Source organism: Pituophis catenifer, unplaced genomic scaffold (genome assembly GCF_029215685.1).
Source record: "Pituophis catenifer annectens isolate HBS135680 unplaced genomic scaffold, rPitCat1.0.hap2 SCAF_16, whole genome shotgun sequence".
Classification (NCBI taxonomy): Eukaryota; Metazoa; Chordata; class Lepidosauria; order Squamata; family Colubridae; genus Pituophis; species Pituophis catenifer.
In genome coordinates this window covers 2,995,955-3,021,406 of record NW_027256896.1, presented here as the reverse complement: position 1 = coordinate 3,021,406, position 25,452 = coordinate 2,995,955, and the positions used below count along the sequence as shown (strand labels likewise).

At 49.5% G+C, this 25,452-nt stretch overlaps 2 protein-coding genes across 3 annotated transcripts in view; one reads left to right on the top strand and one right to left on the bottom strand.

Moving 5' to 3' along the window:
• Positions 1–12,173, top strand: part of PKD1 (polycystin 1, transient receptor potential channel interacting) — a 112,534-nt gene extending 100,361 nt beyond the window's left edge. For both annotated transcript variants that reach the window (XM_070955275.1, XM_070955274.1), the window contains 7 exons: positions 1,252–1,408; positions 2,731–2,856; positions 2,976–3,150; positions 4,048–4,335; positions 4,922–5,056; positions 7,815–8,117; positions 11,213–12,173. In XM_070955275.1, coding sequence (XP_070811376.1) covers positions 1,252–1,408; positions 2,731–2,856; positions 2,976–3,150; positions 4,048–4,335; positions 4,922–5,056; positions 7,815–8,117; positions 11,213–11,785 — 1,757 coding nt within the window. In that variant the 3' untranslated portion in view covers positions 11,786–12,173. The remainder of the gene's footprint in view (positions 1–1,251; positions 1,409–2,730; positions 2,857–2,975; positions 3,151–4,047; positions 4,336–4,921; positions 5,057–7,814; positions 8,118–11,212) is intronic.
• Positions 12,174–21,048: 8,875 nt separating this feature from the next.
• DCTN5 (dynactin subunit 5) lies at positions 21,049–25,377 on the bottom strand. Its single transcript, XM_070955181.1, has 6 exons — positions 25,271–25,377; positions 25,092–25,160; positions 24,775–24,893; positions 23,300–23,411; positions 22,319–22,421; positions 21,049–22,241 (listed from the first exon to the last, which is right to left on the bottom strand). The coding sequence occupies exons 1-6, from the start codon at positions 25,316–25,318 to the stop codon at positions 22,144–22,146; spliced, it is 549 nt and encodes a 182-aa protein (XP_070811282.1). The 5' UTR covers positions 25,319–25,377; the 3' UTR covers positions 21,049–22,143.
• Positions 25,378–25,452: the final 75 nt, after the last annotated feature.

The following is a 25,452-nucleotide window of genomic DNA, read 5'->3' as shown; positions in this document are numbered from 1 at the left end:
TCCTGATATTTGGGCTGAATCAGAACATGCTTTCTTATTAAATTATTTTTTTTTATTTGTCAGATTTCTACACCACTGTCTCACCTATGGGACTCTGGGCAGTTTACAAATAAAAAGCATAAAAAGAGACACCATTTTTTTAAAAAAAAAAAATATCAGAAGCAGAATTAAAAAGTTCAGAATTGTGAAAGTTGAAAAAGGCAGAGGGAGCGACCTCAAGCCATCAGCCACCCCCAAGGTTGCATGCCACTCTTGGACCTCCAGGCTCTTAGACACTTTTCCTCTAGGCCAGACGAGTGAGGTCCCACCACTCCTTTGGGGGCACTCCCAACCTAGCGGGCCCTTTCTCAGTCCCATTGAAAGACAAATGAAGTCCCCGTACTGGTCGCTTCAGACCTTGCTTAATGTCAGGCATGCCTCCTTTCAACACTCAAGAAAGAAAAACCCCGACTCCATTTTCATAGAGAAAGGTACTTTTACTGAGTGAGAACTGAATGCAACTGAAGAAAAGCAAGGTCTGAAGCAAAGGCGCAAAATCACATATAGAAAGCATCCCCCCCAACTGTCCAGCGTAAATCATCCAATCCACAGCTTCTCCAGGGGTCATGTGGGAGCAAATGTCTGGCAGTGTCATCCTCTTGCTACGCCTCGACCGTTGACCTTGAGACGTTAACAGCTTTAAAGAAATTGCTACAGCAAAGCAAAGATTCACTTTCTTTTCCTCCAGCTTGCTTCCCCCTCCCAAAAAACCCAAGAGTTCCCCCCACCCCGTTTCATGGCAGCCGAGCAAGTAAGCAATGAAAGAGCAGAGGCTGACATCTGCCTGTGGTTTGAAGAGCAGAGTTGAGAATCATAAAGGGGTTCAAGGGAAAAGGTCTTATCAGGAGCATCGCCCAGACAGCTAAGCAGGGTCAGACCTGGCTGGTCACTGGAGTAGGAGAGCAACAGGAAATCCCAGGCAGCCCCACCTGGGAAGTTGAAAAAACACTCGGAATAAAAACAACCAGACACTTCCAGTTAGGCGTTGTTGCCAAGAAATCAACGCAAAATGGAGTGTGACTTGATGACCAAACCCAAGTTCGGTTCGGTTGCCATGATTCAATCTTTGGACACCTTTCTTTGGCCCTCATGATTGAGTCTTCATTGCATTAGTGCAGTTTGATGGTTTTGTCTTTGGAGAAGAAGGAGGCTCAGGAAGAAGCAAATTTGCAGGACCAGCAGAGAAAACATGGTGCCTCCTTTTCCCAACAGGGTGCTTGAATTCTCTGGAAGAGGCTCTCAGTGGGACGAAGAGAAGATGCGCTTTCGGTTCCAACAGCTTCGACACCACCAGCTATGCAGCCGGCTGGAAGAGCCCCTCGGACAACCTGGGGCCACTCTGGTCCTACTCTCCTCCTGACCTGGCTGGGTGAGTGGAGCCATTCCCTTCCCTTCCCTTCCTTTCCCTCCCCTGCACAGGTAAAAAGGAAAAAAAAAGCATTCTCTATTTGGGTGTGACCGGTTGCGTTTCCTTCTGGCTTACCGTCATCTGTGGTCCACCTCTTCTCCAAGAGCTCAGGACAGATGGCATCTTAGTCCCTTATCCAGATTTTCCCCATACAGGCAGTCCTTGACTTACAACAGTTCATTTAGTGACCACTCAAAGTTACAACGGCTTTCTCTCACTCCTCCTCCTCCCCTTCCTCTTTCCTACTTCCCCTTCCTTTCCCACGCTCCTCCCCTCTTTTCCCCCTTTCTCACCTTCTCTCCTACTCCTGTCCCGTCCTTTCTTCCTCTCCTTTCCCCTTTCTTCCATTCCTCCCTCTCTCCCCCTCTCCTCCTCTCTCCTTTCTTTCTCCTTTGTCGTGGAATGGAGGGGAGGGAGGGAGGGAAGGGAAAGGAAGAAGGAGAAGAAGGTTGGTTGTGAAATGAGGGAAAAAGAAAGGGTAGAAGAGCAACACCGAATGTAATTAAAATGCCTTATTTTTATGCTTTCTTTAAGAAAAATATGTATAAGAGAATGTACATTTACATTATGTGCATAAGAAATAAAAGTTCAGAAAAACAAAGTTACAAAACAGCACTGAAAAAAGTGACTGGTGACCATTTTCCAGTTACAACCTTTGCAGCAACCCCCTGGTCACGTGATCGAAATTCAGGCACTTGGCAGCTGACTCACATTTATGACGGTTGCACTGTCCGGCAGTTCCATGATCCATCTTTTGTGACCTTCCGACAGGCAAAGTTGATGGGGAATCCAGATCCACTTAACAACAGGGTTACTCACTTAACAACTGCAGTGATTCACTTAACAACTGTGGCAAGAAATGTCATAAAACGGGGCAAACTTCACTTAACAAATGTCTCACTTAACAACAGCAATTTGGGGTTCAGTTGTGGTCGTAAGTCAAGGACTACCTGCGGTGCCAATGGGGTGAGAGGGTTTGGGCTGCAGGGCGGAATGCAGCGTCAGGATTGGACCTCCCAGATTATGCCAGAAACAAAACGGAAGGAAGCATCTTTTTTTTGCAAACCCTAACAAGTCAGGGAAGGTGAGAAGCGTCAGGCAAGAATCCCAAGCAAAGAAGAAAAGGCAGAAAAACTTTTAGGAGAAAACTGTCCAAAGTCTTTTGAGCTTATCATGATTTACAAAGACCTGGGAGAGGGCTAGAGCAGGATCCTGGGGTGCACAGAAGGGGCTTTTCTGGCCACGCGTGACCTGCGTGACTCTCCTCCTCCCTTGTGTTTCAGGGCCTGGTACTGGGGCTACCTTTCCATCTATGACAGCGGGGGTTACATCCATGAATTGGGAACGACTCTCCAAGAAAGCAACGATTGTCTGCAGGGCCTCCAGCAGAACAACTGGATCAGCAACAGGTGGGTGATGAGGGCAGGGGAGACCCAAGTGGGAAACTGAGGCAGGCTTGCACCTCCCCCTGTCCCCCCCAAAGCTCCTTGCTTTGCGATATTTTGACCCGTCTTCCCATCTCTTGCAGGAGCCAGGCAATCTTTGTGGAAATGACCCAGTACCACCCTGTTCTGGACCTCCATGCTGCCGTCACGCTCCGGCTGGAGTTCCCTGTGGCAAAACACGCCGTGCCAGCTGTGACCGTCACTCCCTTCCCGCTGCACCCCCTTGGCAGGAGGGTCACCCCGCAGCTGCTCATGATGGTCAGTCCCCAAATCCTCCCTGCTCCTCCTTCCTTGTACAGGGCAGACGGTTGGCGCCGCAGGAGAAACCAGGGCCGGGATTAGCAAATGACCTTTTTGACCCAGAGACTCCCTAATTCCTCTGGGCCACGGAAGAATGGAGGATCTCTGATGGTCAGGAGGTTGAAAAAAATGGAAGCAACTTTCTTCAGTGTCTGAATACCTTCCAGAGAATGACCCACTGGGAACCCCCTATTAAAACCACATACCTTATGTGCGGCCAGCATTTGAAAACAACATTTAACACGGCCCAGTATTTTGGTTGAGATCGGCATATGTGGGACTGATTGGGGGAGATTGTAGGGGTGATATTGAAATATAATTTTATTTTATTTCTATATATCAAATGATTATATTTTATTCCAATGTCATTTTAAATTGTTTTTTTAGGATTTTATTAATAATTTGTACTTGGAATTCTGCATTTTGATATGGCCTATCGGCTAATCAATGAATTTAACTTTCCAGAGAGTCCATGTCAGGGGTGAAATCCAGCAGGTTCTGACAGGTTCTGGAGAACCGGTAGCAGAAATTTTGAGTAGTTCTGAGAACCGGCAAATGCCACCTCTGGCTGTCCCCAAAGTGGGGTGGAAATGGAGATTTTGCAATATCCTTCCCCCAAGAGTGAGGAGGGAATGGGGATTTTGCAGTATCCTTCCCCTGCCATGCCCACCAAGCCACACCCACAGAACTGGTAGTAAAAAAATTTGAATTCCACCACTATTCCATGTTGCTACTCAGGGTGCAGCAACGGGACTCTCCTAGGAAGTGATAGAAGGTGTGGAAGGGACTCATCCAGGTTTGGCCCCCTGCACCTTTCGTGGGAGCTCACCAGTCCTCTTTCTTCTCCCCATCCAGGTCTTCCTTATGATCCTGGTGGTCTATTTCGTGGTCTCCGAGTCCCTGGCCATCAAGAAGGAAGGCAAGGCTTACTTTGCTGTGCTCAGCAGCTACGGCCAGTGGCTGCTCATCCTGGCCACCACCTGCACGGTGGTTGTCCACCTCAGCCAGGCCACTCTGGCTGAGCGGCAGTGGGCAAAGTACCTGAAGAACAAGCGGGCCTTCACCAGCTTCTACCCGGTGGCATCTCTCCACGTGGCCTTCAGCTGCCTGGCTGCTTCTCTGCTCTTCCTGCTGACAGTCAAGGTAGGAAGAGGCCTCGATCAGGAGGGTGCAGGAATCGCTGTTAGGAAAGCTTCAGAAAACCCCCTGCTCAGAGAGGAGACACCCTATACCAGGGGTGTCAAACTGGGGGCCTGCCGGCCGGATGCATCACACACAGGCCACGGCCACCCGAGCTCCGTGAATGGGAAAAACATCGCGATACGTCACGTGACAGCAACATGACGCCGCGAGTTTGACACCCATGCTTATACCATCTACGTGGTAGCACAGTGGTCAGAATGCAGTAGTGCAGGCTAATTCACTGCTCACTCCAGGAGTTCGATCCTGATCGGCTCAAGGTTGACTTAGCCTTCCATCCGTCAGTAAAATGAGGACCCAGATTGTTGGGGGCAATATGCTGACTCTGTAAGCTAGGGGGTGACATGATAGCGCTGCTCCAATATTTGAAACAGAAATCATTGGCACAATACGCAGCAGGACTCTCAGATCCCGCTCCCCTTCGGGAAGGATTTCTCACCCTGGCCTTAAACTGAGCTGAGGTTGCCCCAACCGACTCCCTAGCCAAGCCAGCCCTTGCTAAGCAAGCCTCCCTCTCTGCTTCCCAAAGGCTTCCCAGCAGCTGCGCTTCATCCGACAGTGGTCCACGTTCGGCAAAGCTTTGCAGAAATCGGCCGGGGAGCTGCTGGGCATCGGTTTGGCCTTTGCGATCCTGACGTTGGCTTACACACAGCTCGGCTACCTGGTAATGGGGGAAACCCTGAAATAGAGAGGGGTGGGCTAAGGGGACATTGTCCCACCAGTGGGTCAGCATCTGGAGGGAGAGGAGAGCTGGGCCCCTTCCTCTAATCTGCCCTGTGGAAGCCCCTTCCCCTGGTTTGACCCCCGACCCATGCCAACCAATCCAGGTGCTTTTTTTACTACCCTTAGCAAAATGCTTTGTCTTCCGGCCAGCTGGAGGGGATCAACACAGCCACTTTTCTAAACGTGGTTTCTTCAACCTAGCTTTACCAAGAGAGACCCGGTTTTCCTCCTTGACCAGCAACAGCCCCATTCTGCAGGCAGAGACCTCGGCCTCGGTTGGGATTCTTTCCCGGGGTGGGTGGTGATCCCTCCCCCAGGCTCCTGGACTCGGTTTCAGCAGTTTATTCTCACCTGAAACCAGGGAAGAGTTCCGACATACGTGCCGCTTCTGGTCTCCCCTTGACTTCCGAGAAGGTGTCCTTCTTTGCAGAATCCCAAAGGTGTTTTTTCAAGAGGCAACTGGACTTTCTGGTTTTTCTTTGAAGACGTTTCGCTTCTCATCCACAGTCCTTTCAATGGTTCCAAGAAGGCTCCACACCCACTTGCACCACTCAGGTGACCCCAAGGACAAGATAAACCTCCAGCGACACGCTAAAAGGATGCAAATGTCCAGCTGTCTGCAAGGAATATAAATCCTTCTGTTCCCCACCATCCGGTCAGAGCTGAAGAAGCTTCTTGGATGAGAAGCGAAAAGTCTTGAAAGAAAAACCAGAGAGTCCAGCTGCCTCCTGAAAAAGCACCTTTGGGACAACCATGACCTGGATGACTGAGAATCTCCATAGACTTCTTTGCGGAGGTGTCTTAGACCCACACCACCCATAAAGATTTGGTGCTCAACTCTATGTTGTATCATTGTGAAGCCACATCTAGGATGTTTGTTTGTCTCTTTTTCAATTACCGGTCTCTGCCTTCTGCTTCTCAGGAGGAGAGGATTTCCTAACCATTGAAGAAATACAGACATACTTGGAATATTGGTGGCAGGTGGTGGGAATGTGGGGGTGGGGAGAGAACGCCAGCAAGTTATTTCATTTTATTGGCGGAAAAATAAAAGGATGTGGCTTTTTTATTTATGCTATTTTTTAACAAAACAAGTTTTAATGTTAAAGGAAAAAAAAGATTTAAGGATTTAAAAAAATTAAAAGGACAAATTAAAAATGCAAACTAAGAGAAAAGAGAAAAAAATCTCTATTATATACTGGTCAATAGTCCCCAGTTTGCCAAGGAATTCCTGTCTGTAATATGTACAATGCAAGATATTATTGGAAAATAATAGGGACTAATTATTAATGCAGGCAAAATAGTTGCGGGATTATAGAAGAGTAGGAATTTTGGGGAAGAGCAACCATGTCATATTGAATTAACTTTAATGCAACCACAGGTAACTGAACCAAGTCAGATGAGTGTTTTAGACTTTAAGAGAGCCAATTTCAACAAGCTTTGAGAGAGAGTAGGAAGGATCCCATGGATGGAAATTCTAAAAGGAAAAACAATTTGAGATGTTTGAGAAACCTTGAAAAATGAAATTTAAAAATCCCATAATCTCTTCCATAGTAAGACATATGGCTGCAAAAATTTTTCCATAAATGTAATATACTCTAACATACTATCCCGCCTCCCAGGATACTAAATCATCACATGTCTATGCAGATTCACAGTCATCCAGGTGATGTTGTAACAAAGGTGCTTTTTCAAAAGGCAGCTGGACTTTTTCCTTGAAGACGCTTCGCTTCTCATTTCTCATGAACTGAAGAAGCTTCTTGGATGAGAAGCAAAACGTCTTCAAGGAAAAACAAAGCCCAGTTTCCTTATGAAAAAGCATCTCTGGGATAAATGATCACACATCCACTTATCATTTGAGGGTCAATGGCCCTCCAATGTTTTGCACCCCCAACATAGGATCTCTGATGCCCATCCTTTCAAATACATTCTTTCGGGAGTCCAGTGGGTCCTAAATACAATTTTTGGTGAATCAAGCTTGTTTTTAAATCTGTAAATACAGATAAAACCAACATTTTTAAGGCTATGAAGCAGGGGTGAAATCCAGCAGGTTCTGACAGGTTCTGGAGAACCGGTAGCGGGAATGTTGAGTAGTTTGAAGAACCGACAAATACCTCTGGCTGTCCCCTGAGTGGGGTGGGAATGGAGATTTTGCAATATCCTTCCTCTGCCACGGCCACCAAGCCACGCCCACAGAACCGGTAGGGAAAAAATTTGGATTTCACCCCTGCTATGAAGCCCATTAACCCGGCTTTAATGGAAATTCAAGTTCTCTAGTCCATCTTTGAAATATCCCAGAAATGCTCGCTTTAAAAATAATATTCTATAGCCGTTGACAGAGATGCGTTACAGCATCGGTTTTATTTCCATCACGGATTCCAAAGGATGTGTTGCTCATTGACACCCATGCCATGAGATCTTGGGGAGGGGGACCCAAAGACAGCCATTTGGGGCCAGGCTGGGTGCAGTTAACAGTGAGCGCAGCTGGGCTGCTGCTCTCTGCAAGCACTGGGCTTCTCTGTCCATTCTGAGTTGGAAAAACAGGGTTCAATACCCTAGGAGGCTGGGAATCAACAAACCAGCCCCTGTGAGACCATTTGGACTTCACCTACATAGGGAAGGAGAGTCCTGAGCTCCAGGCTGCCTTCCTGGATAGACCTTCCTGTCCAGCCACTCACTGGCCTCCCTCTGTGTCTGCGCAGCTCTTCTCCTCCACCTCCGAGGGCTTCTCCGGCTTTGGCCGAGGGATCCAGCTGTTCCTCACCGGTCTGCATAGTGGCAAGAGCCTCCCGGGACCCGCAGGGCTTCCCCACCTCATCTGGGCCAGCTATGTGGTGCTGCAGCTGTGGTGCCTCTCGCGGCTCTTCCCGGCCGTGCTCATCCATCGTTACCGCGAGACCCGCTTTGAGATGTACCGGCCAGCCTTCGAATCTCAGGACTACGAAATGGTGGAGCTTTTTCTTCGGAGGCTCAAGATGTGGATGGGATTCAGCAAAGCCAAGGAGGTGAGGAACTGGCCGGGTCGCAAGAGAGGGGAAGCAGGGGTGAAATCCAGCAGGTTCTGGAGAACTGGTAGCAGAAATTTTGAGTAGTTCGGAGAACCGGCAAGTACTACCTCTGGCTGGCCCCAGAGTGGGGTGGGAATGGAGATTTTGCAATATCCTTCCCCCAGGAGTGGGGAGGGAATGGGGATTTTGCAGTATCCTTCCCGTGGCCACCAAACCACACCATGCCCACCAAGCCACACCCACAGAACCGGTAGCCAAAAAAAATTGGGATTTCACCACTGGGGAGAAGCCTCTGGGGGCTCTTGTCCTCCTCTCCCTAGCCTGGCTAGTCTGGCAGGCCAAACCCAGCTCAAAATGGAAAGGAGTTACCTTGTTTCCCCCAAAATAAGACATCCCCTAATAATAAGCCCAATTGGGCTGTTGACTGCATGGCAATAAGGCCAAGCACTTATTTCAGGGTTCAAAAAAATGGAAGACAGGGTCTTATTTTTGGGGAAACAAGGTATTTCCTTCAGGTGAGACTCGAGCCTTTGGGCTGCTTTCTCCAAGGAGGAGTCCCGTCTCTGGGTTCTGTGCCTGCCCAAATTGGGCAAGTAGCATGATGGAGGGTTTTCCTAGCTGTGGAGGAGGTGGAAATCTCACCTCTGCCATGGAAGTGCTGTTCATTCCTTGCTGCTTTTAGCAAAAATGACGGTCGACTGATGTGGCATCCAGAAGGGCACCTGGCCTTCTGACCTTCAGGGACAGGAGGCCAGGATCACAGGGTGGTCCAACCATACTAGTGAAGCTCCCGTCCTTTTTAGGGGTCTTGCACACGTGAGACGCACCAAAGGGCTTCTTACCATCAAGCCATCACGGCTGCCATCTGGATCCAGCACTCACACTGTTGAATTCACACATACACACACACACACACACACACACACACACACACACACACACACACACACGTGAACTTGCATGGAGATCAGGAGGATTTTAGGAAGCGGCTGAGGTATTTAGGGCTGCCAGATTTTGTTTTGTTGCTAAGTGGACTTATTTTTTTTTTTGCAATTTTGGAGTGACTTAAAATTTTGCTTTATTGATTTTGATTTAAATCCAATGGCACGGATGTGTGTTTAACGGGGGTGAAATGCTCCCGGTTCAGACCGGATCGCCTGATCTGGTAGTGATGGCGGCGGCTGGTTCAGAGAACCAGTAGCAAAAATCCCTGCCCCTCCCTGCCCAGCTGAGCCACGCAATCATCAGAGGCTTTTTTTTTAATTTTTAAAAGCATTTTTTCTACAACCTCTTCGACTGAAGAGGTTGTAGAAAAAATGCTTTTAAAAGAAAAAAAAAGCCTCTGACGATCAGGCAACTCAGCTGGGATCGTCAGAGGCTTTTAAAAGCATTTTTTTACAACCTCTTCGGCCGAAGGTTTTAGAAAAAATGGTTTTAAAAGTAAAAAAAAAAAAGTTGGCCACACCCACTGTCACATTACACCCTGCCACCAAGCCACGCCCACAGAACCGGTAGTAACAAATTTTACATTTCACCACTGGTGTATACGTGTCGGTAAAATCTGCTTTGGGACTAGAAGGCACTTTAAACCATGTAAACAAATGAAAGGCACTTCAGCCCTGGGCCACCGGGCAGGGTCCTCCCCTCCGGAGCCATTGCTCCCCCACCCCGCCTCCTCTCAATGGGAAAGAAAAGAAGCCCTTCCCCACACATGGAGGCCCATGGCTGGGCGTTTTGAGGAAGAGCAGAGGAGAGGCTGGCCTGCCCAGAGCAACCTTGACCTCATGGCTTCCAGTCTGCTCCATTTCCACATAGGGAGGGTCAGACTGAGTGCAGATTTATTTATTTATTTATTTATTTATTTATTAAATTTATATACCGCCCTATTCCTAAGGGACTCAGGGCGGTGAACAGCGAACGATAAAAATACATGTAATACAAACGTTAATAATAAAAAACCAATTAAAATATACTAAACATTCTGGTCCTAGATAATTCAAGACATCCCAGTTTAAAATAAAATCAAAAAGCAATATAAAGGGAAAGTTAGGCCAGGCCGGCCTGCTGAAACAGGAATGTTTTGAGGGCACGGCGGAAAGTGCGCAGATCCGGAATCTTCTGTATCTCTGGGGGGAGCTCGTTCCAGATGGTGGGTGCCCTCACAGAAAAGGCTCTCCCCCTGGGGGCCGCCAGTCGACATTGTTTGGCTGACGGCACCCTGAGAAGCCCCTCTCTATGGGAGCGTACTGGGCGGTGAGAGGCTATTGGTGGCAGAAGGCGGTCTCAGATGCTGCAGCTGAAGGCACAGACTCCAAAGGGGGCAAGACAAGAGTGAGAGGATAAGTGGAAGGCAGGGGATTTTTCTGAGCTTGACTTTTAAGCCCCTGCTTTGGCCTCTTTGTGTGGGGCTATAGTTCTCCTGTGCCTTGTGCATTTCATCACCATTATGGCTCACATAATTTTGCTGTCAGGGAAACAGATGGAGGGTACTCAGGAGCCCCACTGAGTCGCCAGGGCCCTCAGGTGAGGCTGAGACGAGTCCCTAGTGCCCAGAGATAGCACTAGCCCTTAGACTTATATACTGCTTTACAGCCCTCTCTAAGCAGTTTACAGAGTCAGCCTCTTGCCCCCAACAATCTGGGTCTTCATTTTACCCGCCTCGGAAGGACAGAAAGCTGAGTCAACCTTGAGCCGGTCAGGATCGAACTGCTGGCAGTGAGCAGAATTAGCCTGCAATACTGCATTTTAACCACTGTGAAGGGAAGGGAAGGGAAGGAAGGAAGGAAGGAAGGAAGGAAGGAAGGAAGGAAGGAAGGAAGGAAGGAAGGAAATTAGCACTAGCACTTAGACATATACCGCTTCATAGAGCTTTACAGCCCTCTCTAAGCAGTTTACAGAGTCAGCATGTTGTCCCCAACAATCTGGGTCCTCATTTTACCCACCTCGGAAGGACAGAAGGCTGAGTCAATCCTGAGCCTGGTGAGATTCGAACTGCCAAACTGCAGACAGCCGGCAGTCAGCAGAAATAGCCTGCAATACTGCGTTCTCACCACTGCGCCACCATGGCTCATGAGATGCTTCTCTTCCCGCAGTTCCGCCACAAGGTCCGCTTCGAAGGGATGGAGCCGCTGCCCTCCCGCTCCTCCAGCCAGGATTCCCGGTCATTGCAGGGAGCCACCCCCAGCGCTGCCTCCGAGAGCTCCCGGGCCTCCACTTCCTCCAGCCAGCTGGACGGGCTCAGCCTCGCCACCAGCACCTGCGACAGCATGGAGCTTGATGTGGAGATCCAGCAGCTCCTCTCCCTCCTGCAGACGCTGCTCAACCAGTTCGACCGGGTGAACGGGGCAGCCGAGGAGGTGTACGGCTTGGAGTGCCGGTTGGAGAGCAGCCGGAACCGACAAGCCAGGTGGAGGGGCAGGCTGAGGGCCGAGAGGCCAGCCAGCCTTTCCCACCCCATCCGCACCGCCCCTGCCTGCCTGTCTTCCGAGCCGGGCCCTAGCAGCTGGCCTGTCCTACCCTCCCGGCCCCTAAGCAGCCCTGCGGCCTTCCGGGTCATCCACAGCACCCCAGGCGCTCTGCTGACGCCACAGAAGACGCTGGCAGCAGCGGCCAAAAGGAAGAGGCCTCTGCGGGCCAACAACCGAGTCCACCCCACCAGCAAGTAAAGCAGACGGGAGATGCTTCTACTCCAGCCTCAGGCTCTGTCACTCTGGTCCCTTTTGGTGGAGGCTGCAGGTCGGCTCTGGAAGCCGCAGGGGCACCAACCGGCACTCGGAGCCACAGCCTTCCATGACGCTGCCAGGTGGCACAGGGCCTTTCCCCGACTTTTGGCTTCCGCAGAGGCTGAACAGCTCTCTCCTGGTTTCCATGCATGGGGGGGGGGGGGTGCAGGAGCCAGAAAAGGCCAAGTCAGGTGTGGTGTGAACCCCCCTCCAGGGAGAGGAAAGGACTCTCGGAGGGCGAGAACAAAAAAAAAGTGTTATTTTTTTTCACAGAAGCTTTATAGCAAACAAAACCAGGTTTTTGTGTGTAAGTGTGTGTGTGTGTGAGAGAGAGAGAGAGGGAGGGAGGGAGGGAGTGAGAGTGAGAGAGAAAATATTTGTAATGCAACCTGTTCTTTTTTGGAAAGTCTGCTCAAGAGAGAAGCCGAACAACCATGGCTGAGCAATGGCCAGGCTGAGCCTGGAGTGGAAGGACTTTTATCCTGGACTTTGGAGACAGAAGAATGTCGTGCGGAAAGGACAAATCCAGCGGAATGGAGTATATGCTGTGTATATAAATCCAAAGAGAGCGTCAGTCCTTTTAAAAAAAGGATCCCTTATTTTTTGACCAGTGTGCGCGGTTGAAGCCCCTCCATCTGCCAGTCTTGAAGATGGCAGCAACCGTTTAATGGGTCTAAAAAGCTAAGCCGGTTGGAAAGGTGGGGAGTGGGAGTTTGCTGCGTGGAGAGGAGCTGGGAGCCGGTTCCCCCAGGTCTCGTTCCCGCGGTCGTTCTCCGCGAAGGCCTGCTTACGTGTATTACGTTGATGGCGTAATTTTATTGTTGAGAAACGTGATGGGTTTATTTTTATAGGGTTGGTTGGTGCGAATGTGTGTTTTGAGTATGCGTGAATGAATATATGAATATATCTACATATTCATTCATTCGTATGGTTTACTAGTTGTATTTACTGCCAGCACTTTAATCTATGCTTGCCTTAGCTACCAATGACACATGCAACTTTTAAAGAGCAGGATAATATATCATGGAAGCAGTATTTTTGTTTCTTGTAGATCATAATTTAAAACAGGCCACTGGATTATGACCATAGGTGGGCCAATAGTTCTCATGTCTTCGAGTGGGCCCCACCCCCCACCCCCAGGACCCCCCGTGAGGTGGCAGCCTGGAAATACTGGAATGGCTCTGATGTTGGGTGGAAGAGGATGAGCATCTAAGCCAGTAGTGAGGAAGTATGGCCCCTTTATGACTGGTGGACTTCAACTCCCAGAATGCCTGCCTTAGGAATTCTGGGAGTTGAAGTCCACCAGTCATAAAGGGGTCATAGTTTCACACCCTTGGTCTAAACCAGGGGTCTCCAACCTCGGCAACTTGAAGACTTGTGGACTTCAACTCCCAGAATTCTGGGAGTTAAAGTCCACAAGTCTTCAAGTTGCCGAGGTTGGAGACCCTTAGTCTAAAGAATCTGTTTGTGTTCCTGGTGCACACAAACGGTTGCTTGCAGATGCAAATGGTGGAGAATGAACCCATCGACTTGTCATCAGTCTGTTCCAGCTCCCAAATCGGAGCTCGGCCACCGTGATGGCTAGTTGACCATTGCAGGCTGGGTCCTTAATGTGCCTGGCCACCCTGCTCTCTTCCAAGTCCCACAAGGACTAGGATTGCGAGAGGCCTGTAGGGAGGCCTGGAAACCAGCAGCACAGGCAGCCACCTCCATGTCGTCCCTTGGCTTTAATCCGGGGAATCCCTTCCATTTGAATGCTACGGCTGGTCCGTGCAGGCACCCGTCCTTTCTCCTTTCTTGCGACGTATCCCATCATATTCCAGTGGCCGGTTTAATGTTATGTGTATTATAATAAGTAATTTATATGGGATTTTTACAAGAGGAAAAAAATGTATATTTTTGTATGTTGGCTGTTTTTATAGCAGTGGTATTGTGCTCACACGTGTAGGTGGTAGTTATTTAAGACAAAGTGACATCAAAAGCCTCGCTTAAGTATTGCTGGCGTGGGGGGTGCAAAGCAATGTGCGGGGTTTGCCAGAGGAAGTTCGGAGATGCCAGGGCAGGAGGCAGGACCTCCTGGCAGGGCACTCACTGCAAAGGCACTGCACATACAACAGGATCCCCCGTCCCAGAGCCCCCTCCCCATCTGCTTTCCCAAAACCTCAGTTAAACAGCCTTAGGTGGGCCTTCGCTACCTAAGAGTCGCAAGAAGATGTTATTTCTTTTCAGTAGCTACTTTGGGGAGCTGTATCCACCATTTCTGACACTCGGGAAAATGCATTTATCTGTTTTTAATATTATTTATGAGGGTGCTATTGTCAAATGTCATATCATATTCCAGACTGCTTTAGTTGAAAGGAAATCTCCTACCTACCTTTGATGGAAACAGGAAAGAAGGCTGGTTGGTCAAGAGATAGCGAAGAAGTTGGGGAAAGAAAGAATCAGAAATTGTTTTGCTAGATTACTTGTGGGGCCAAAGTTCTCAGTCTTAGCCATGATCAAGTAGGAAATGAGGGAAGCCGTTCAAGGCCGGTGGTTGGCCATTCTCCTCCCGAGGGCCCAGCTGACATCCCTCCTGCCCTTCTTGCCAGCTGGAAATGCAGCACCTTAATGGGGGGAGGGGGCACTGTGCGGCAACTATTGACCAGTGCCAGCCCAAAGCTGAAGGCCATGTTACATCGGTCTCTTTAAACAACAGCTGGCTTGAGGTTGGCATCCTTTAAAGCAGGGGTCTCCAACCTTGGCAACTTTAAGACTTGTGGACTTCAACTCCCCAAATTCTGGGAGTTGAAGTCCACAAGTCTTAAAGTTGCCAAGGTTGGAGACCCCTGCTTTGCACAGCCTAAAACAGGCCAGTAAATGAAGTGGAGGATGGACCGTTACAGCTTGAGAGCAGAGGAAGGGGATTTTACACTTGTGTTGGTCAGTTAAAAGTTCTCGTGGGTTATTTAAAACGTTGGGGAATTGCAAAGGATGGGACAAGTCGAGGCAGGAGCAGGAAGCAGGAGGTGAGGAGGATGGTCAGGAGTGGCCTCTCGTGTTGGGCTGCAGCGAGAGCTACAAGAACAGCAGCAAATTCACCGCACTGGACACCCTTCGGCTGCATCCACAAAACCACATCTGGTACCTCCTGCCAAAAAAACCATTGAATGTATGTTTGGCTCTCTGCGGCCAGTTTCCTATTTATTCCTGTCTGAAATCCCACCCAGCAACACCATTTACCCAATCTGCTTGAAAAGGGCTTCTGAGTAGCGAGAATGTAAGAAGCAAGTGTGCTTTATCTTAAATTTGCAAAGAAAGTATTTTCTTTTATACTGGCGAATTAGCTTGACAAGGTCATATTAAAAGACAATGGACTGCTCCCTCAGGTCTCTCTCTGTCTTTTTAAACCAAGGTTGGGCAACTAATTTTTCCAAGGGGCCACGTGAGAAATGGGAAGAAGGGCTCTATTGTTCTATGTCCTTGTGGTGGCCCGTTGGCTGCCAGCAGAGCTTGCTGCAGTCAGATGAGGAGGAGATTGGGGGGGCGGGGCAGGGGGGCAGGGCCAGCTTCTAAGCCTTTGGAAGGCTCTGATAAAGAAACAGAGGCAGAAGCGGGGGGGGGGGCTTCCATCTTCCCCCAGGTGGAGCGGCAGCTGTCTTCGGGGCCTGAACTGAGTGAGGGGGAGGAACCGATGGGGCCCATCCCAGATGTGCTTATGTGTAGAGAGGAGAGGAGAGCAAAGGAAAACCATAAGCCGGCTCTCAGGGAAAAGAAGTTATAGATGCTAGCTAGCTCCTCCCTGGCTGGGAAATAAATAGGAGGGGTTTGGGAGTGGGCCGGCTGTCGCAGAAAACTGTTCCTTTTCTAGTATACATCAAGCAATTCAGATTCCTTGGCCAGAACCAGGTTTGTTGGGACTAATTACATTTGATTTTTGTTTATAAAAGACTATTACTTCCCTTTTTTAAAAAGGGGTTTTTACTCGAGAGTAAGTGGCTTATCATTACTTGCGAAGGCTGGCTCAGAACAGTTCTGCTCTATTTCCAATCAACCAGTCAGCTCCTTTATGCTCCAAAAGCTCCACCACTGCATATGGGCCTTGGACTTGCGTTGTCCATCCCAAACTCAACTTTAACCTAAATTAGGGCCAAAATATCCCCCTCCTCCCCAAAAACAAAGGCCAAACCACGGGTATCATAGACTGAAGACAATCCATACAAAAACCCAAAGAATTACAATAGAAAAATATAGCCACAAGTCAGAGGAACATCGATGGGATGCCCCCTCTCAAAACTCCTAGTGGGGACCATAATGCAGCGTCTAGAAACTATAGCACTCCCACATGAACAACTAAATTGTGGGTCCAGTATGTGACTGACACTTTCATCGTAATAAAAAAAGACACACATGAAACAATCCGTAACATGTCCAAAAAAGTAAAATTGAAAAGGGCAGAAGGAAACAGTGACACATTACCCTACCTGGACATCCTTATCAGAAGAGGAAATGACAGCAGATTAGAAATGCAAGCCTATTGAAAAACAACCTGCACTAATCAAGGACTCCCGTAGACAAAGTAACAACCCAACTTCCCACAAGAGGAGCTGTGTGAGAACTTTATTCAGATGACTACAAATATACTGCAACAATCTAGAACACAGAAAAAGGAAACAGACTGTACATCGTCCAACACTATAATAGATACCCATACAAATTTATCAAAAAGTGCCAATCGAAAGAAGCTACGAAAAGGATAACATGATGTTACATGAAAAACGTATCTGCAACAATCCACACACTACTACAACCACACAGCATTACGATAGTACACAGACCAACTAAAGCCCTCCCACACACCAAAGGTACAGGTAGCCCTCGACTTAATGATCCAAAGATGCTTTTCAAGAGGCAACTGGACTTTCTTCATTTGTGTAGGTATAGGAAGAACCTCCTCTAACAATAGGAAGTTCTCTGGTATTTGCCCACTGGGGATGGCTGAAGCATTTTCCTCCGTGGGATGCTAAGACATCCTTCAGCCTGTTTTAGAGAACTCCTTCTTTCAATCTTCAACGCCTTAATGTGTTTGTGTGTGCATGTGTTGTAAGAAGGGCAACAGATAAGTAGCAATACCTATTCGACTCTTTCCTGACTTCTGTACAGTTAGTTCTCGACTTATTTCCACAATTGACCCTAGAATTTGTGTTGCTGAGTGAGAAATTTGTGAAGTGAATTTTGTCCCATTTTCCTTGCCACATTTAAGTGAATCACTGCAGTTGTTCAATTAGAAACACGGTTGTTAAGTGAATCTGGCTTCCCCCATTGACTTTGCTTGTCAGAAGGTCGCAAAAGGCAACCATCATAGATATGAACCAATTGCCAAGCATCCAAATGTGAATCACGTAATCATGGGATGCTACAACGGTTGTGTGAAAAATGGTCATCAGTCACTTTTTTCAGTGCTGTTGTAACTTTGAATGGTCACTAAACGAACTATTGTACATTGGGGATTACCTGTACTTAGCAATAGCACTGACTTATATACCGCTCCACAGTGCTCTACAGCCCTCTCTAAGCGGTTGATAGAGTCAGCTTATCACCCCCAACAATCTGGATCCTCATTTTATTGGCCTCAGAAGGACGGAAGGCTGAGTCAACCTTGAGCCTGGTGAGATTCAAACTGCAGGCAGTTGACAGTCAGCAGAAGTAGCCTGCAGTACTGCACTCTACCCACTGCACCACCATGGCTGTTAAAATTATTATCTGAGATTTTTCCAGCCACTTTGTATATAAGGAAGTTACTTGAAATTTTCAGAGTTCCAGAAACCCTGAATGTACGTGTATGAAGATATATTTCACTGAAGCTAGCAAGAAACCTCCGAGTTATGGGGGAGGGGGTGTAATGAGCAGAAGGAATATCCTTGAAGTGCAACCAAGACAACTATCAGATAAGTGAAACCTGAGTCCAGGGCAGAAACGTAATTGGAGAAAGCATCTCAGATGGGATCTTCCCAAGTTCCCTGCCAGGGGGAGGGGGAAGTTATTCAGACTTGCCAGGTTCTGTTGTCTTGTAATAATAAAAGTAGTGCCCTGTTTCCCCTAAAATAAGACATCCCCTGATAATAAGCCCAATCAGGCTTTTGACCACATGCGCTGAAATAAGCCTCCCCCCACCCAAAAAATAAGCCCGCCCCGAAAATATTTAACCGCATGTGCAGCCGGTCCCCGCCATTTCCTCTGGTTAGGATTAGGGAGACAGAGCTGGAAATCAGGTAAGATGGCAAGAGGAGACCCGTCTTGCTCCATGTGTCCCAAAATAATAAGACATCCTTGAAAATAAGGCCAAGCACTTATTTCGGGGCTCAAAAAAATATAAGACAGGATCTTATTTTCAGGGAAACACGCAGTGTTCATAACGAACACGAAGAGCTGACAATTGTGGCCAAGGAAGCATCTATACCCCCAGAACCATTGACCAGTCTGGGGAGATTGAATCATCCTCCAGGTGAGTTGACTTCCAAAGAGGAAAGGTGAACCGAAGATGGCTGTATTGAGAGCAGAGCTCATGACTGCAGCAAAATGAAGAGCCGGTGAACGGATCGACTCTTTGCAATTCCTCTCCAGGCCAGGAGAGGACTGGGATTGCCCACAAGGGCTCCAGACGGCTACAGCACGAGGTGCAAAGTGCTTCTTATAAATCATGCACTCATTGAAGGAGATGTGATGGAATGTGCAGCTGAAGAAAGGGTAGCCCAGCACTTCCCAGGGAGGAAGCAGCAGTCCAGAAAGGGGCCAAGAACAAGAGGCTGCAGTCTGAACTCAGGATATGTGTTAGAGGTTAGAACAGGTCTCTCCAAACTTGGCAACTGTAAAACTTGTGGACTTTTAACTCTCAGAATTCCTTGGCCAGCCATGCATCCACAAGTCTTAAAGTCGCCAAGTTTGGAGCAGGGGTGAAATGTTCCTGGTTTGGACCAGATCACCCGATCCGATAGCGAAGGCGGCATGTGGTTTGGAGAACCGGTAGCAAAAATTCCCGCCCCACCCCCCCATGCCCAGCTGAGCTGCGCAATCATCAGAGGCTTTTTTTTAATGTTTAAAAGCATTTTTTCCACAACCTCTTCGGCCGAAAAAATGCTTTTAAAAGTTAAAAAAAAAAAAAAGCCTCTGAGGATCGTGCAACTCAGCTGGGATCATCAGAGGCTTTTAAAAGAAAAAAAGCCTCTGCTGATCAGGCAACTCAGCTGGGATCATCAGAGGCTTTTAAAAGCATTTTTTTTAACAACCTCTTTGGCAGAAGAGGTTGTAGAAAAAATGTTTTTAAAAGAAAAAGAAAAAAAAGTGAGACTTCCAGTTGGCACCGCAGGCTCCGTGGACGATCATTTATGACCGCCAGCCCTGTGTCTCCGTAAAAGCCGCTTTGACAGTGCAAATCGGCTGTCTAGTGGCTGAAAAACTCTCCTTCGGGAAAAGAAGGAGAGGAGAGCCGGTGGGCAAGAGTAGAGCTCCCTGAAAGCCCTCTGGAACATTTCCAGAGGCTTGGAGGGCGAGAGCTCCCCAGCCAGCCCGCCAAGAAGCTCCGGAGCCAGGACAACTCTGCGAAAGCTGAAGAGGTTGTAGAAAAAATAGTTTTAAAAGTAAAAAAAAAAAAAAAAAAAAAAAAAAAAGTTGGCTACGCCCACCCAGTCACATTATCCCCCACCAAGCCACGCCCACAGAACCAGTAGTAACAAATTTTACATTTCACCACTGGTTTGGAGACCCCTGAAGGTTACAACTTTAGTCTGCCAAGATTCTGTCCTTCAGGTATAAGCAAAGACCTGAACTGGATCCCACTGTGTTATCATTGGAGTTTAGGCCTGACAGTAGATCCCTGGCTACCAAAGTAATCCTGAGGAACCCTGAGGAAGTGGACAGGACTCCAACTGCTGGTTCAGCTATCCCTGTGATAGATTTGCGTCCCTCCTGGCTGGTTAAGGTTGCCCAGGAGGCAGTGGTGGGATTCAATTTTTTTTTACTACCGGTTCTGTGGGCGTGGCTTGGTGGGCATGACAGGGATAGGTTACTGCAAAATCCCCATTTCCTCCCGATCAGCAGGGACTCGGGAGGCAGATAATAGATGGGGGTGGAGCCAGTCAGAGGTGGTATTTGCTGGTTCTCCAAGCTACTCAAAATTTCCGCTACCGGTTCTCCAGAACTGGTTAGAACCTGCTGAAACCCACCTCTGCCAGGAGGGGATGCATGGCTGAGTGTGGGAAGTGATTAAGAATTACTTGCGGGAGGGGGTGATTCCATTCTCTCTTATGGAAGTGCTGATGTGCCCTCTTCTGAAGGGGCCATCACTTGACCCAACAAGTCTAAGCAGCTTTCATCCACTCCAAAATTCCCTTTTGGAGGAAGGTTGTGAAGTTGATCGCATGGCAGCTGCAGATGTTCCATTACCCAACAAGCACCAATGAGGTTACCTGGTTTGGTAATGAAATCTCTGCAAGACGACAACCTCAGAGAGCACCAAGGATCCCACACCTTTAAAGCCACTCGTGACTTGGGGCCAGGCTACCTGAGGTAACATCTTCTCTCAGTTGTTTCCGCCCATCAAATTCGGTCTGTCAGGATGGGGATGATTACCCAAGGCATATCGGCTGGTGGGGACCAGATGTGCCTTCTCTGCCACAGCCTCTGGAACATTCTCCCTTCAGAATGAGTCCAACCCTGTTGGCCTTTCCTAAGTTTGCGAGAACTTGGTTATGTGCTTGGGCCCCCAAGTGTGTTAAGGGCCCCGTCCCTTGTCTTATTAACATCCATGGCAATAGCTCTACATGGCAATCGTGTATGTTTATTTTGTACGGCTTTCAATTTGTTTGTATGCTTTATGCCATCCAGAATCACTGGTTGAGGTGGGCTGCTAGAGGAATAAAATATATAAATCCCACATAGCAAAATTTTATTGTGGAATGACTTTTGGAGTTTGTCAACAACAACATTGCTTGTAGTTTCCTCCCAGCACCATTTTCACGGTGGGTTTGGCAAGCCACGGACCCCACCCCAGAGGTGGAAAAAAAGAGGAGGCCTCGGTGACTTTTGGGCACAACCCATTTCAGAGTCTCATCCAAGGGTATCCCAGCCATGCCAGGCCCTGGGCCTCCTGGGAACATGGAGAAGCTGAGTGGCCAGGCAACTAGTCCTCCCCAGAGACTGATGTGAGAGAACGACCACTGTCAACATGCTCGGTTGGGCAGCTCAGACTTTAATATACATACAGGTAAAAGCCAACAAACCAGAGAGCACCTGTGCAGTGAGCAAGGGTTCCTGCAATCTGCCAAAATGGTCCCTGGTTGGTTAATACACAGTGGAGGTTTACAGGCCAAGAACGTAGAAACACACACACACAGGTGTGCGAGTGCGGCCACACAGAGCCTGGAGCAACTTAAACTGAAGTCTAACATGCAGAAAGTGGCAGCACAAGACGACTAAGAACGAAGAGAGACAAATTAGGCTGCTTTACCTATTGGGGGGAGGGGGGTGGACAAAGAGCACTGGGAAGAGCTGAGAGAGGGAAGGGCAAGGAAAGGGCTGCACGTCCCCCAGAGACTGTTTGCACCATTTGCCTGGCAGCAGCTTCTGCCCTCCCCCTAAGTAGCTAATCTCCCCCGTGGTCCTTTCCTCTTGCCCAGTTTCTCCTAAGTGACCTTCGGTTGGAGGGTGCAGCTGTGGTCCCTTGGAGAGTGGCGTGATCCGGCCCTGCCAGCTCAGGTCACTCCTGAACCCCACAAAGAATCGGAGGAGGAAAGATCCACTTTGATTAACAGCCCACAAAGCAGAGCTCTGGATTTGGGCTGCAGCTGCTTTCACAACTGGCACCTGAAGAGACGGCTTGACAGCATCCGAGGAAAGCTCTGAGGGGCTCCAGAACAAAAGGAACGGCAGCAAGAAGGCTGGTCAGGACCACCTCAAGGGAGGATTGTGATCAAGCGGGAAGGACCAGCAAGAACAAGAGCAGCAACATCCTAGACCAACCCCACCTGGTACCCACCCCACAAGCACGGATTGCTTCACTCCCCTGCTCAACAGAACAAAGCGGATTTAGAGTTAAACCATCATGGAGTACATTGAGGGGAGTCAGGTCAAGGCCAGCCTCTTCCAACCATCCAGAGGAAACCAGAAGAACTTCTGGTCAATCCAGGCGGGAGGACATCGCCAACAAGGAAGGTGGCCTGACTGGGAAGCTTTCGGCAAGCCTGCTGGTCAGCTCTGGAGCCAGCTGCCTGCAGGGCACCCGTAGGCCATGCCAGTCCTGAGCCCCCCGCCCGAGGAGGAGCTTCTCAAATCTGGGTGAGAGGCAGGAATTTCTGGTAGTAGCTCTTGGTGACATCGATCATCAGCTCCTGCGTGCACTCAGGCAGCTCCCCCGAGAAGAGCCCTGGAGAAGACAGGAACATGAGCAACTCGCCGGCCCTCCTGCCACCCACCCCCAGCATTCTGCCCCTTCCAGCTTACCCGGGCAGCCAGAGAAGACGGTGAAAGGCGGGACCACTGTTTCCGGAGGCAACACTGTGTTGTCAAGGATTCTGCAGCAGTCTTTCAGGACACACCTGCGACCCTAAAAGGATACCCAGACATGAAGATGTCATCTTGGCTTTAAGCAGGAAGCGCTCTGCTCTGCAGCATCAGGCCAAACAGATGGAGCCAGCCTTAAGTTCCTGAGGATTTCTCAAGTTTAGCAACATTAAGGTAAGCGGACTTCGATTCCCAGAAATCTCACGCTGGCTGGAAAATCATGAGAGTTGAACTCCACATATCTTAAAGTTCTAAGCTGGAGAAACGGGGCTTTCGATGGTCTCTGTAATGTCAGTTACAGGCCAGGAATCTGAACTATCTGGAGTGTAGCCAAGATGGTCTGAAGACCAGGAGTCACCATCATGCTTCGGGGGTTGCTGCCCTAACCACAGAAATGATGAATGCGTTGGGGCTGATCCACAAGAAATGGAGGGAAGCAAGGTAGAAGTGAGCTTGGAAGAAGCTCTAGGCCAGCGGCACCCAACCATTTGGGCACCAGGGACCGGTTCCGTGGAGAGAGGTTTCACCTGCTGCCTGCATCCCACGGATGGGGCTTCGCTTGTTTGCGCGGCCCGGATTCTGGCAGGCTATGGACCGGTGCCGTCCATGGACTGGGGGTTGGGGACCCCTGATCTAAGCTGCCCAACAGAGCCTCTGAAAAGCCTCCAAAGAAAGGGACAAAACAGTCCCTGGCTTTGTTGTGCTTTTAACCCTAAGAGCTGAAGCCAGGATACCCAGTTACACAGGATCTTGTGTTGGGCCACAAAGCAGGTAAGCAAACGTTGCAGTTGTTGCCCCCACAGAGGAAGCAGCTTGCTTAGCTAAGGGCATCAAATATGGCACAAAGTGACCCATGCTAGAAGTAAGATTTGAGCCAGAGATTTCCTCATCACCTGAAGCCGAGCAGCTACGGGCACTTACAATGACGCAATTCTTGCCTATGTGGACATAGGAGCCAATCTGAGCCGCATTGACAACACAATCCTCCTCAATGAAGACGTGATCCCCGATGTGCAGAGGGAAGAAGGCAACCCTGCAAAGAAAGGAAGACGGGAGCTTTGTCATCAGCATCCCTTCCATGCTCAGTGCTGAACAAAACCAGGCCAGATGAAGGGACAAAATGCAAGAATCCCAAGTCCCCTCCCCAACCTCTGCCTGCTCTCCCCCCCCCCTCCCCGAGGCCAACAAACGGCAGAGCTATTGGGGATTTATTTATTTATTTATTTGTCATATTTCTATGCTGCCCACTCTCCGAGGACTCTGGGCAGCTTATACCAAAGACAGTATACTAAATAGCATTCCTTTACATCCACCCACCCACCCCTCCCTCCCTCCTCAGTGGCAGTTAAGGCAAGAAAGAGCAAAAGGAGATGGGAGGCATAGCTGGATGGGGAATTCTGGGAATTGAAGTCCACACATCTTGAAGTTGAGAAACACTGCCCCAGAGTAAGATGGGTGGCGAATAAATGTTATATTTATATGTATAAAAAGCACGTTATAACATAGAATACATGTTATATTTAAATATAACATTCATGTGTTCTATTTATGTTATATCGTTTATGTGTATATACATACACATAGACTTACATAGACATATATACATATATATACACACACACATGTATAGGCATACATATACATACATACATACTCATCTCAGGTTCAAGGCTGAAGAGCCAGTGCTGTCCGAAGACGTCTCCATGGTCATGTGGCCGGCATGACTCAACGCCAAAGGTGCACGGAAGGCTGTTATCTTCCCATCAAAGGTGGTCCCTATTTTTCTACTTGTATTTTTTCTACATGCTTTTGAACTGCTAGGTTGGCAGAAGCTGGGACAAGTAACGGAAGCTCACCCTGTTACGCAGCACTAGGGATTCGAACCGCTGAACTGCCGACCTTTCGATCGACAAGCTCAGCATCTTAGCCCCTGAGCCACTGCATCCCTGTTACATACATACATGTATACATCAGAAGTGGGTTTCAGCAGGTTCTGACCAGTTCTGGAGAACTGGTAGTAAAAATTCTGACTGGCCCCGCCCCCTTCTGTTCTCTGCCTCCCAAGTCCCAGCTGATCGGGAGGAAATGGGGATTTTGCAGTAACCTTCCCCCAGAGTGGGGTCGGAATGGAGATTTTAAAGTATCCTTTCCCTGCCATGCCCACCAAGCCACACCCACAGAACCGGTAGTAAAAATTTTTGAAACCCACCACTAGTATATACATACATACATGTATATATACGTGTGTGTGTGTGTGTGTGTGAGAGAGAGAGAGAGAGAGAGAGAGGAAGAAAGAGAGAGGGAGAGAAACACTAACTTCTACATCTATAAAGCCCACCGGTGTTCCTGACCGTGGCCTCTGCTGGAGGGGGAGGGGGAGGGGGGCCAGTCCTCACCCTTTGCTGAACTTCTTGAAGGGGGGCCTGATGACGCTCCGGCTCTTCACCACGCAGTGCCGCCCGACGCGCACGTTGGCCAGGTCCCCCCGGATGATGCAGTCGTTCATGACGATGGTCTGCGGGGGCAGAGAGGCGCCGGGAGGGGCTGGGGGCTTTTGACCTTTGAACCCTCGCCCCCTCCCCCCCTCTGGCCCCGCCCGCTTTTCCGCCCCCTCCCCACTTCCCCCCCCCCGCAGGGAGGGTCTCGTGGCCTTCTCCCGGCCCCCCACCCCCGCCTCCCCCCCCCGCGCCCCGTCCCATGCTGGTGGCCGGACCTTCCCGTTGAGGACGATGTTCTGGCTCCCGCACAGCACCGACTGCCGGCTGACCTTGTTCCCGGAGGCCTGGCAGGGAAGGCCGCAGGGTCACCTCCAGGCCGACCCCCCTCCCCTTCCCCCTCCCCTCCCGAGGACCCGCCTCCGCCCGACCCCACCCGCCCTCCGGCCCCGCGCACCGTCTCGATGTACTCGGACTTGTTGTAGAGCATCTCGCCCAGCTCCATGGCGGCGCCCGGCACGGCCCGTCCGCGGGAACCGCCCTCCCCCGGCCGCAGCCGGCTTCCGTACCCCCCCTCCCTGGCCAATGGCCGCAGCTCGCCCATAGGCCGCCAAGAATCGCGCGTTCCCATTGGGCGCG

What these genes read in the sequence shown, in the direction of transcription:
- DCTN5 (XM_070955181.1), bottom strand. Translation starts at nt 25,318, where the DNA reads ATGGAGCTGGGCGAGATGCTCTACAACAAGTCCGAGTACATCGAGACG. An exon ending in ACATCGTCCTCAACGGGAAG is followed by an intron (nt 24,894 to 25,091) that starts GTCCGGCCACCA and finishes CTGCCCCCGCAG; the next exon opens with ACCATCGTCATGAACGACTG. An exon ending in TTCAAGAAGTTCAGCAAAGG is followed by an intron (nt 23,412 to 24,774) that starts GTGAGGACTGGC and finishes CTTTCTTTGCAG; the next exon opens with GGTTGCCTTCTTCCCTCTGC.